General features: G+C 32.7%; 1 protein-coding gene and 1 pseudogene across 2 annotated transcripts; both read left to right on the top strand.

The window, feature by feature from the left end:
* The first annotated feature begins 839 nt into the window (after nucleotides 1-839).
* On the top strand, nucleotides 840-4,783 carry LOC126712592 (putative 12-oxophytodienoate reductase 11; annotated as a pseudogene).
* A 4,380-nt stretch (nucleotides 4,784-9,163) lies between these two features.
* Nucleotides 9,164-13,136, top strand: LOC126712591 (putative 12-oxophytodienoate reductase 11). Of its 2 annotated transcripts, XM_050411973.1 has the most exons (5): nucleotides 9,166-9,418; nucleotides 9,532-9,672; nucleotides 10,948-11,078; nucleotides 11,746-11,922; nucleotides 12,228-13,136. In XM_050411973.1, the coding sequence occupies exons 1-5, from the start codon at nucleotides 9,318-9,320 to the stop codon at nucleotides 12,818-12,820; spliced, it is 1,143 nt and encodes a 380-aa protein (XP_050267930.1). In that variant the 5' UTR covers nucleotides 9,166-9,317; the 3' UTR covers nucleotides 12,821-13,136. The 2 variants fall into 2 exon arrangements, with proteins under 2 accessions (XP_050267931.1, XP_050267930.1); XM_050411974.1 differs by lacking the exon at nucleotides 11,746-11,922 and having other exon boundaries at nucleotides 9,164-9,418.
* Nucleotides 13,137-13,247: the final 111 nt, after the last annotated feature.

Here is a 13,247-nt window from a genome sequence, read left to right as displayed (position 1 = left end):
AATTAAATGGGCCAAGACAAAGGGTTTTGTAACTTAATTGACATTTTCTAGTATTTTCAATAGAGACATTTAGGGTTTAAATATTCCGTACCTCTTTTATATATATAAAAGTTAATTGGGCTTTGAACACTTGACTCAGTTGACTGGGTTGAACTGTACAAGCGATTTGGGTAGTGGGCTAGCATGTGCAATGGCATGCTGTACAGCTGGAGCCCAATTGTACAACTTGTAAACGACATACTGGTCATCTATGAGGTATTGGAAAATATGCAAAACTACAATTTATTGGTGTAAGCTACATTTTGTACAGTCTAAATAAAACTACAAGTCGTTCCCAACTCGTTAACTAGTTAATTACAAAGTTGCCCTCTTTTACCTAAGCTACAGGTAGTGCAATATGAATTTGGAAGCTTGTGAAAACAAGTATTTCCAGTGCCAGGGAGAAAATTTTTTTAAGCCGTGCTAAGGAAAATTTGAATGTACCAAAGTTATGAATATTTTATTGTAGCAGTTGAAATGTTTTGTATCAACCAATAATTCAGTAGTTTTTTTATTCTTTCATTTTTCTTTTTTAGAATCAATAATCCTGTATTCTTAACTCCTTGAGACATACTAGTTTAAATTTTTGGTTTTCTTTTTTTGGATAGAATATATCTAGTAATTTCAACTTATATAAATTAAGTTATTTCATTAATTCATTCCATTTCGGAGGATACAAAATTATACAATTTTTTTATTGTATTTTTAAAAAATGAAAGAATATATATATTTATAATATAATCATATGAGTTTATTCTCCGCAAGCTGGCCTATATATTTCTTTATTTGTAGCGCAAGATTAAGTCAGCGGAGGCCAAATCTTCAGGTCTTTGTGAATTTTTAGCATTGTTTGCACTGTTGACTTTGTGAACCAATCACATAATCATATTGTGTTGGAGTTGGATCGGAGTACTTATAACTAGGAATCAATCATTCATGGTTGAACAGCAAGAAAGTTTTGAGATGGAGGAAGTAACACCAATACCACTCCTCACTTCGTGTAAAATGGGAAACTTCAATCTATCTCACAGGTCAGTATATGAATCCATATTTATCATCCAATAACGATTCAAAGCTAAGTTAAACCAATCCGCTTGGATTGTTTTCGTTCTTTATCGATTGTTTAACTTTTAATAATGGGTTCGTAGGATTGTTTTGGCACCATTAACAAGAACGAGATCCTACAACTTTGTTCCTCAGCCCCATGCTACTTTGTATTACTCCCAGAGAGCAACAAAGGGTGGCTTCTTGATTGGAGAAGCCTCTGGGATTTCAGACACTGCTCAAGGGTAAATATCTTGGTTATGTACTTATGTTTCTAATTTTTTTTTGAAAAATCTATGAAAATATAAACAATCAACATACAACAAAAATTGTTTCCAAGTTTATGTTTTAAAATTGAAATCTTAAAGAATTTTATGATCTCATGTTTAACTAACATGTTTAGGAAATGGGTTGCTAGCCTTTTTTGTAAATGTTATGATCTCATTTGGGAGGATGACTTAAAGAATTTTTATTTTCATTTTTTATAATTCAATTGTTACAACATGTTGATTTGAACATCGGATATTTCTATTAAAAAACTCATGAGGTGCCAATTGAGCTACAAATCTTTTAACCTTTTGAATGAAACTTAAAAGGCTTAAAGATAAGTAGATAAGTTTTTGTCAAAATCTAAAATTAACTTAAGAAACCTCAATTTTCTTGCTAATTTATCTAAGAAATTGTCAAGAGTCTTGTAATTTAGTGACATTGCCTATTCTCTTTTAGGAGGAGAATCATAGTTCAAAGACCCCCTTTATTGTAACGGTCGAGTTGTACAAAATGTTTAAGAGGATAAGAAAAACAATTGGGAATACGGTAGCCGTACAAGTGCACAAGGAACAAAATTCTCTAATGTTAGAAATCTCTTTCTCTGAAAATTCTTTTGTTGCGTTAGCATTTCTATGCCTATACAGTTAATATAAAAAAACAAAGAAAAAAAAAAAAGCTAACCTAATCTAATTTTTGTGTTATTTTTCCTGATTAGATTTCAATCCCTTCTTTAAATTTATTTCTAATCGATCTTAATCTAAATTCTCTCAAAATTTTAAAATTATTGTTGACTCAAGCATAAACTTAGTGCAAATTTTATTGATAATAGATAATACCTTTTCCAATAAAATAGGTATGCCCTTTCAAAAAAAAAAAAAAAGTATGCCTTTTCAATTCAATAGATTTTAATAATGACTAAATATTTTTAGCTAAAAGATGAAAGAAATAAAAAAAAAAAAATTCTTTGTATCACAATAATAAAAACTATGTTAAGAAAACTAAGTCTATAAATAGACAATAGACTATCTTCCTTTTTTTTTTTCCTCAAAAATTTTCCTCAAAAAAAAAAAAAAAAAAAAAAGACGGGAAATTCACATTCTCCATCAAATAATTGACGACGAAATTATATAGTATTTAGTACCCAAATCATTTCTCATGTTAGTTATTATTTTTTAACGAAATAAATTTGAGATACCTGATTCAAAATGACTAAAATAATTTAATTACAATATTTGTAGCTCATGAAATCTGCTTTCTAGAGTGATTATTGACCAAAGATTGATCCTTATTTTTCACTGTGCCCATGCATTTGCACTTATTACAACCTCCTTATGTTTATACAAGGCACAGAACATCTTATCTATACTTAATTTTATTTTTACTTTTATTAAAGTTGCCCAAATACTCCAGGCGTTTGGACAAGAGAACAAGTTGAAGCATGGAAACCAATTGTGAGTGCTGTTCATGAAAAAGGGGGCTTATTTTTTTGCCAACTTTGGCATGCAGGAGAGCTTCTGATTATTGTAACGCTTCTTTTCCCTTTTGTTCTATTCGTTGTATTCATGATGCATGGTTAGAATTTTTAGTGCCATATTAATACTCTGCTTGTGAAAAAAAGTTTTGTTTCAGAAAACTGACTCTTTTACTGGGTACTGAATCTGAAATTGAACTAGAAAACATTTTCTATTGTTTGGCTTCATTAATATTTGTTTTCGTATTTCTAAATAATTATATGAGCAAAAACTTCATTCACAAAAATATATCCCAAATAGGAATTTATATATTTTTGACCTATTTGGGTGCTTCAAATGGCAAGCAAACTCCTAATATGATTTTTTTTCTTTTGAGAAAAAGACGATAACTTTATTAAAATAATCAGTTATGTCAACTAACATTACAACACTAAGGTGTGGAGAAACACCTTCCATCCACAACGATAAATCGCTAACATGTTTAGCAAGTTTGTGAGTTACAAAATTATCATGTTCAAATGAAGTGGGAAAGTGACTGGTCTTAGAAAAAAAATATTGTTCGTAAATATCTTTTTTATAAATAGAGAAAGGGCAAAGAAAGTATTATTCGGAGAGGTTTTTTTGGTGTGGAAAATGAAAATGTTTTCTTGAGGTTAAAAGAGAGTGCTAATAGCATGTTCCACAGGCTATCAACCCAATGGCCAACCTCCAATATCTTGCACGGACAAGCCAATAACAGCTCAGATTCAAATTGATGGCACTAGTGCTGCAGAATTCCCACCTCCTCGACGCCTAAGAACTGATGAAATCTCACAAGTTGTCAATGACTTCAGAATTGCAGCAAAAAATGCTATAGAAGCAGGTCATTCTTATTTTAACTGGGAAGTTCAATTTTTCACTAGACATCCATAGGCAAAGTTCACATACCATTGTGTGCATTGATAATAAAGGCTCTATATTGTGGACCATATCTTCATAGTATAAACATCAACCCAATTGCATTGAAACAGGCTGCTAGCTTGCTTAAGTTGCTTTGATTTTTCTGACCACTCTTTTATTGGGCTGAAGTTTCTTCAAGTAGTGCATTGCTTAATTTCTATAATCTTTAATTCTATCTGTTCTTATGAAAGGAGAGTTCACAGTTCAAATTACAGGTTTTGATGGAGTGGAGATTCATGGAGCCAATGGCTACTTGCTTGATCAATTCCTGAAGGATCAAGTTAATGATAGAACAGATGAATATGGGGGGAGCTTAGAAAATCGTTGTCGCTTCCCACTAGAAGTAGTTAAAGCAGTTGCTGATGAGATTGGAGCCTAAAAAGTTGGGATTAGGCTCTCTCCATATGCTGATTACAATGACTCTGGTGACTCCAACCCTGAAGCTCTTGGCCTGTACATGGCTGAGTCCTTGAACAAATATGGAATACTCTATTGTCATGTGATTGAGCCTAGGATGGTTACCCAGTTTGAGAAGCATGAGACCATATGTAGTCTGTTGCCCATGAGAAAGGCCTTCAAGGGGACATTCATTGTTGCGGGTGGATACAATAGGGAAGAAGGAAATGTAGTAATTGCTAGTGGTAGTGCTGATTTAGTTGCATTTGGACGTTTGTTTTTGGCCAACCCGGATCTGCCTTGGAGATTTGAGATCAATGCAAAGCTTAACAAATATGATAGAAACACCTTTTACACGCATGATCCTGTTGTTGGGTACACAGACTACCCATTTCTTGAACCTGACACTTAAAATTAAGGGCAGTGTCTATTTCACACGGCCAAGTACACATATTTGTACACACAAATGTCACATGGCAAGATAAATGGTGGAAGTTGGTTTACTTACTAGACTATTAATGTTTCATTAACAAATATATAATCGTACAGACATGTCTGGTTTGGAACACACTCCAGGCTACAAACTTTGTTAGGGGCCTAACATCTTCTGGGCCTAAGATAAAAGCTTTTGATAGAATCTACCACTAGGAGCTTTCTATGCCTCTTGATTTGGTCTATCATAATTTTTGACCGTCACCATTAAATGCAAGTTATTTAATATAAAAATTAGATATAAGACAAAAATAATATGATTTGAATCCCATTTACACCAAAAAAGAAACAAATTGATACATCAATATAAGTAATTATCATTAAGCAAATACCATAGGTTTCAAATCTTATTCAATTTATTAAAATAAAGTAATATGAAAAAGTTAATTAATGTAGTAGATGATTTGTATTCATTAGTACTCTAAGAGTATCTAATAATTACTTGCTGGTTAGAGGGTTGGATAGTGGATTGATACTACTCTCCTAATGTCTTTCCTTTTAGGTCAATGACTCATAGAATCCAGCTCTCCATGAATTGGAGCCTTAAACTTAAAGTCAAAGTTAAATGGGTAATGACCAAGAGTTTTGTAACTTAATTGACTAGGGTTTAAATCATTTCTACCTTCTTATTATAAGTGAATATATATATATATATATACACACACATACACAATTCCATTGATGTAAACAATAATGCATTTTATAAAACATCCTATTATGTAAAAGGACATTGTACTATGAAAAATGGTACATCATTCCACTTATACAAACAATAATGCATTAAAATGCATTTTGCAAAAGCACATCCCACCTAGGGGTGGAGGGAAGGGGAGTTGGGGGGGGGGGGGGGGTGGGGGGCGCAAGTGCCCCCCTTGAACTTCCAAATATTTCTCTAATAATAGTATAATATTATTATATTGTACAAAAATATCTTATTTGCTCCCCTACACCACAAAAGGACAAATAACTTTTCTCTTATTTTTTTTCAATTCCCACGGCAGCTTCTCTTAGAGCATCATTGGTGGTGCCAAAAATTTCACAATTTGGCACCATAAAAAATTGTTTTATTTATTTTACTATCTCATTTTACAAAACACTCAACATCAGTGATTTTGTTTTAAAATTCAAACAATAAAATAATATAAATAATACAATAAAATAATATATCTACTACAATAAACGACAACCACCACCACTACCACCAACACAATAAAATAATATAACTTCTAATAAAATATTTACCATCTTAGCTACGATGCACAGATATCTTTGGTTATACATTGTAGCTCAACAGCCAAATTTTTTGGCTTTTCCTCCACCATTGCAGCAAGCTTTTTAGTATTGATGGTGCTAAAAATAGCAATATGGTTTTTTAGCACCACCAATGCTAATGCTCTCACATAAATAGACCTGCACTCCAACAACTCTTATATTAAAATAATGGCAGAAATGAAAAAGGATGTTTTATATCCATTGTTTTACATGTTAGTGACCTCAGCATTGATCTTACAAGTTGCAGTAGTTACCGTTGAAAGAATGTTTTCAGCAATGAACATAATTAAAAATTGATTACACAATCGAATGGGAGATCAATGGATAAATGATTGCTTAGTCACATATATTGAAAAAGATATATTCAAGACTATTGAGTGCGAAGAAATCATGCCGCGGTTTCAAAATATGAAAAATCGTTGAGAGCAATTGAGTAAATTAAAATAAGTGTGAAAAAATAAATTAAAGTTTAAATTTTATGTTAGATTGTGTATGAGAATTTCATTAGCATATAATTAGTTATTTATTTTGTTATTAATATTGATTAATATTTTTCAGATTAATTTTTTACTTTCAATTAATATTAGCCAAGACATTTTGCGCCATGAACACTTGACTAGGTTGAGTTGAGAAACTGTACAAATGATTTGGGTAGTGGGCTGGCGTGAGCAATGGCACGCTATACAGCTCCAGTATCCAGAAGTTAATCGCTAGGCCCAATTTTACAAATTGTAGACGACACAGCAGACATCTATGAGGTATTGGAAACAATTCAAAACGACAATTTATTGGGGTAAGCCACATTTTGTACAATCTAAAGAAAACTACAAGTCGTTTCCAACTAGAACTAGTAAATTGCAAAGTACCTTTCTTTTACCTAAGCTACAGGTCGTCCAATAGGTATTTAAAAGTTTGCGAAAACGGCAAGTCGCTCTTGCGCCAGGGAGAATTGAAATTAGTAATTAGTAAAGTAATGAATACCAAAAAAAGGTCTTTTTTTTTTTAAAAAAAAAATTTCTTTTAGAATTAATAATAATCCAATATACTTTAACTCCTTGAAACGTACTAGTTTAAATATCTGGGTGTTTTTCTTGGAAAAAAAAAAAATCTAGTTGTTTCAACTTTTTATATATTTTTTGAGAAAGAACTTTTTATATAAGTTCTTCTAAAAAAAAGAAAAGAAAAGAAAGAATTCTTATATAAGTTAAGATAGTTCATTCCATTTTAGCCAATATAAATTCATACAATTTTTTTATAGTTTTAATTAAAAAAATTGAAATTAGAGTTGAGATGATATGATATGAGTTTATAATGATAGCTATATGAAATTATTTTTATTTTTTGAAATCAAGGCTATAAATATATTATGAGTTATGTTAACAGGCACCGCAACTTTTTTGAAATTTTTCTGACAATTTTTTATTTTTGTCTTTTTCACAGTTTTATTTTATTTTTTTCAATTTTATAAGTATTGCTTGATGTCTTTTGGACTTTTTTCTGACATTTTTTAAATTTTTTTTTTTTTAACCTTAACAAGCACCAGGTGCTTGTTAACATTTTCCATGTATCATATAAAGAATGATTGAGTACAATTGGAAGGAGGAAGCAAGGACATCCCTCAGTCCAAACGGTACGGTCCTCCATATCCCTTGGATGGGAGGCCACTTCATTTCATTAGTGACAACTCAAGTACCAGTAATCTCCAACCGATCAGCAATTTCCTCATAGAGAGATAAAAGTACACTAAACAATATCATTTTCTTAGTCAAATAAAGTAACCAAATTGGGATTTTGTCCATGCCTTTGCCAAATGGCAATGGGTGACCACATTATATTTTTTTATTTGTAGGCGCAAGGTTAAAACTGTTTGGATACAACTTAGCATTTGTAGCAGTGGAGTTAAAAAACTATAATGCTATTTTAGCTCCATCAATATACCAAAATAGGCTTGCAGCAGTGGAGGAAAATTTATAAATTTTAGCTTATTTGCTACAGTGCACATCTATCTAATTTGCTACAGTGCACATCTATAGATAGATGTGCACTGTAGCACACATCTAAAAAAAAATTAATTTTTTATTCCAACTCCCGATTAAAATAATATAACTCACTTTATTTTTTTTCATTCTTTTATTCTATCTCACCGACTCTCAGTTCTCTCAAGCTCTCATCTCTCTCAAGCTCCGAATTCGACAGCCCGTCGATATTCTTCAACACATAGTAGGCTTCGGAAATCAATTGCATGTTGTCGTATTCAATTCCGTTGTGTACCATTTTGACAAAGTTGCCGGAACCGCCTTCGCCGATGTAGGTCACGCAAGGACCGTCGTCGACTTGAGCCGCGACTCTCTGAAGAATATCCTGGACATTCGAATACGCTTGATAAGAACCTTCGGGCATCAACGAAGGACCGTATCGGGCACCTTCTTTGCTGCCCGATACGCCTATGCCGAGATACAGCAAGCCTTGTGACGAGGCCTGTTCGATACGATGCTTGGTGTTTAGGTACCATTCGTTGTCGCCGTCGATGATGGAGTTGCCTGGCTCCATGAAAGAGGAGAGGGCGGCGATGGTTTGATTGACTGGGGAGCCGGCCTTGACGAGGATGATGATGGATCTAGGGAGTTGGATTGAGAGGACAAAGTCGCGAGAAGTGTAGTGTGGGCAGCATCGACGCGTGGGCTTGTCTCCAATTTGTGCTGGGTTTATCTCCAGTTGGTGATTTTGTTTGGTCTAGATTGAGGATTTGGGTTTTTTTTTTTTTTTTTTTTTTTTTTTTTTTTTTTTTTTTTTTTTTTTTTTTCTGCTATGGACTGGTGGTAGTAGTGGTGATATATTATTTTATTGTAGTAGAAATATTATTTTATTGTGATGAATATATTATTTTATTGTGTTGAAAGTTAAAATAGATCCACTGCTGCAGCATGTTTATAGGTAAAATAGATAAAGTAACTTTTGGTAGAGCTAAATTGCTAAAAATTTAGCTCGACTGTTGTGGATGCTCTTATTTTGCTAAAATTGAAAACTGAAAATACTGTAGTAAAATAATTTTTAAATGTGTAAATAGTGTTGTGAGACCTATTTTTAATGAAAACCTGACTGAAAAATGAAATTTGTGGATCCATGAACAATACATTGTTCACAGTTGACTTAGTCAAATAGTGGGGCTGAAACCAAAAAAAAAAAAAAAAAAAAAAAAGTCAGAAAATGCAAACACAGCCACTTAATTCCAATCCAAACTCCCTCTTAAGACATCGGATGCCAAAGCTTGTTGTCTTCGTTAACTGTTTAGGGGCGTGAAGTTTTTGGCATTGTCCCACACTGGTGACTTTGTGAACCAATCTTATTCATTGACATAATCATATCGTGTTGGAGTACTGATCAGAAGCTATCATGGCTGAAAAAGAAGAGATCAAGAAAAGTGAGATGGAGGAAGTGACACCAATTCCACTCCTCACTTCTTACAAAATGGGAAACTTCAATCTCTCTCACAGGTCAGTATGAATATCCATATTTATCATCCAATATTGATTCAAGCTAAGCAAAACAAACCCACTTGGTTTGGTTGTGTTCTTTATTAGTTGTTTAAAGTTTAATGGATTCGCAGGATTGTTTTGGCACCATTAACGAGATCAAGATCCTACAACTTTGTTGCTCAGTCACATGCCGTTTTGTATTACTCCCAGAGAACAACAAAGGGTGGCTTCCTGATTGGAGAGGCCTCTGGGATTTCAGACACTGCTCAAGGGTATGTGTTATTTTGAATTCTAAAGTTTTGGAAAATCTATGAAAATATATAATAAAAAAAATTGCAAACAACAAAGATTATTTCCCATATCAAGTTTTGGTGTGAAAATTTGAAATCTTCCACTCTAATATCATGTGGTTTTAAAATTTGTATCCCTGAAATAGCATAACTTGAAATTATTCTCTTTGACATTTGATTAGTTTGTAATTGCTACTAATTGAGAATTGATAATTAAATCAAACTTTTCAAATCCAATAAAATCTTTATGTTGTCCTACTTTGTAATTAATAAAATTATTTGGATCACCAAGAACCTCGTAGCTCAACTGGTTGAAACTTCTTGGTGTTTCCAATAAAAATATCCAGAATTCAACACCTGCTCCTTCAACTATAGAATTGAAAAAAAAAAAAAATCATTTGCCCCCTCTCATTTATGAGGAGAACCATAATTCAAAGACCCCTATATTATAACTATTGAATTATCCAAAGAACAAATATATATATATTTAAGAGGCTAAGAAAAACAGTTGGGAATATGGTACTTTATAAGTGGTACAAGAGTTCCTATGGGTATAAATAGTTAAAATAAAAAACAAAACAAAAATGCCAACCTAATCTGATTTTTGTGTTAGTGTTCCTAATTAGATATAAAATCCATTCTTGAAATTTATTTCTAACTGATCCGAAACTAATCTAATTTCTCGCAAAATTTTTAAATTATGTTAACTTGAGCATAAACTTAATGCAAATTTTATTGATAATACCTTGTTCCAATAAAATAGGTATGCCTTTTGAATTAAATAGATTTCAGTAATGACTAAAATTTCATTAACTAAAAGATGTAATAAATATTAAAAAAATTCATTGTATTACAATAATAAAAACTACTTTAAGTAAAATCAAGTCTATAAATATATAGATTAATAGATTATCTTCCTTTTTTTATTTTATTAGAATGTAGCGTTCTAGTATGGGCAATTTGCATATTTCATCAAATAATTGACTACTGATATTTAGTAGCCAAATCATTTCTCCTATTAGTTATTATATTCTAAAGAATAAATTTGAGATACCTTATTCAAAATGACTACAATAATTTAATTACAATATTTTTAACTCTTTGGTGAAAATTTTGCTTTCTAGAGTGATTATTGACTACTATAGATTGATTCTTATTTTTCACTGTGCCCATGCATTTGCACCGATTACAACCACCTTATGTTTATGTAAGGCACAAAACATCTTATCTATACTTCTTTTATTTTTACTTTTAAAGTGGCCCAAATACTCCTGGCATTTGGACAAGAGAACAAGTTGAGGCATGGAAACCGATTGTGAGTGCTGTTCATGAAAAAGGGGGCATATTTTTTTGCCAACTTTGGCATGCAGGGCGAGTTTCTGATTATTGTAACGTTTCTTTTCCCTTTTGTTCTATTTGTTGTATTCTTAATGGTTAGAATTTTTAGTGCCATGTTAATACTCTTCTTGTCTCCATGAAAAATGTTCTTTTTTATTTATTTATTATTTTTATTATAGAAAATTGACTCTTTATTTGGTTTCGAATTTGAATTTGAACTAGAAAACATTTTCTTTCATTCACAAAAATAGATCCCAAATATGAAACTATAATTTTTTTTGGCCTATATGACTTCAATAGTTCAATATGAACACTAAACAGAACATAATTAAACAATTGAATAGTTAAATCATAGAAATAACTATTACATTACAACGTTTATTATAATATACCAAACATACTCTATAAGTGAAAAAATGGCTAGTTTTAGAAAACAGAAACATCATTTGGAAAAAATTTATCAGTCGACCATTAGTCAATGTTTGGTCTATAAATTGAGAAGGGGCAAAGGGAGAGATTATTATTGGGAGAGTTTTTTTTTTTTTTTTGGTGGTAGTTTATTAAGTATATAATGTTTTGGAATGCGTGGTCCACTCTATTGGGTTTGTTTTTCGTTAACTATGAAAAAATGTTTTTTGTGATGCCAAACACAAAAAAATGTGGGGAAATGTTTTTTTTTTTTGGAGGTTAAAAGAGTGCTAATCACATGTTCCACAGCCTATCAACCCAATGGCCAACCTCCAATATCTTGCACGGACAAGCCAATAACAGCTCTGGTTCAAATTGATGGCACTAGTGCCGCGGAATACCCACCTCCTCGACGCCTAAGAACTGATGAAATCTCACAAGTTGTTAACGACTTCAGAATTGCAGCAAAAAATGCTATGGAAGCAGGTCATTCTTATCCTAACTGAGAAGTTCAACTTATCACTAGATACATTTAGAAAAGTAGTTTGACATCCATTGGCATAGTTAACATTCCATTGTGTGTATTGATACTAAAGGCCCTATATTGTGGACCATCATCTTCATAGTGTAACCATCAACCCAATTGCATTGAAATAGGCTGCTAGCTTGCTTTGATTTTCTGACCACTCTTTTATTGGGCTGAAGTTTCCTCAAGTACAGCAACGCTTAATTTCTATAATCTTTAATTCTATCTATTCTCATGAAAGGAAAGTTCACAGTTATAATTACAGGTTTTGATGGAGTGGAGATTCATGGAGCCAATGGCTACTTGCTTGATCAATTCCTGAAGGATCAAGTTAATGATAGAACCGATGAATATGGAGGGAGTTTAGAAAATCGTTGTCGCTTCCCACTAGAAGTAGTTAAAGCCGTTGCTGACGAGATTGGAGCCGATAAAGTTGGGATTAGGCTCTCTCCTTTTGCTGATTACAATGACTGTGGTGACTCCGACCCTGAAGCTCTTGGCCTGTACATGGCTGAGTCCCTGAACAAATGTGGAATTCTCTATTGTCATATGATTGAGCCAAGGATGATTACCCAGTTTGAGAAGCATAAGACCAAACGTAGTCTGTTGCCCATGAGGAAGGCCTTCGATGGGACATTCATTGTTGCAGGTGGATACAATAGGGAAGAAGGAAATGAAGTAATTGCTAACGGTAGTGCTGATTTAGTTGCATTTGGACGTTTGTTTTTGGCCAACCCTGATCTGCCAAAGAGATTTGAGATCAACGCAAAGCTTAACAAGTATGACAGAAGTACCTTTTACACGCATGATCCTGTTGTTGGATACACAGACTACCCTTTTCTTGAACCTAATACTTAAAATTAAATTCTATTATTTGTACGGTCAGTACAGACTATCCATCTCTTGGGGTGGGGGGGGGGGGGGGGGTGGTTGATTTGTATTGGTTAACTAACTGAAATAAAAAATTTCTGGCTATTCCGATAAGAATGAAACCATTTTGTTTGGATAGAATTTGTGGGAGTGGGGGGAATGTGTATATGGCGACATACATTACATTGTTAAATTATGACTAGTCACCCCTCCACCTCTTTGTTAGAGACATCGTTAATTTAATGTATTTTATCAAAAACTAATCCGAAAGTGAAATGTCAAGGAAGTAGTATTATATGATTCAGGTTTGTTTGTTTTAGCTTAATATCGTGCTTATTTTCATTACTAGCTTATGTACCATCTTTATAAACTGTACAGTAAATGTATGAAAATAAGCTCATCTAAACGCACTAAA

The sequence above is a fragment of the Quercus robur genome, chromosome 2, assembly GCF_932294415.1.
Source record: "Quercus robur chromosome 2, dhQueRobu3.1, whole genome shotgun sequence".
NCBI classification, from domain to species: domain Eukaryota; kingdom Viridiplantae; phylum Streptophyta; class Magnoliopsida; order Fagales; family Fagaceae; genus Quercus; species Quercus robur.
Note: the sequence above shows the minus strand (reverse complement) of the source record. Positions and strands in the feature narration are given on the sequence as shown.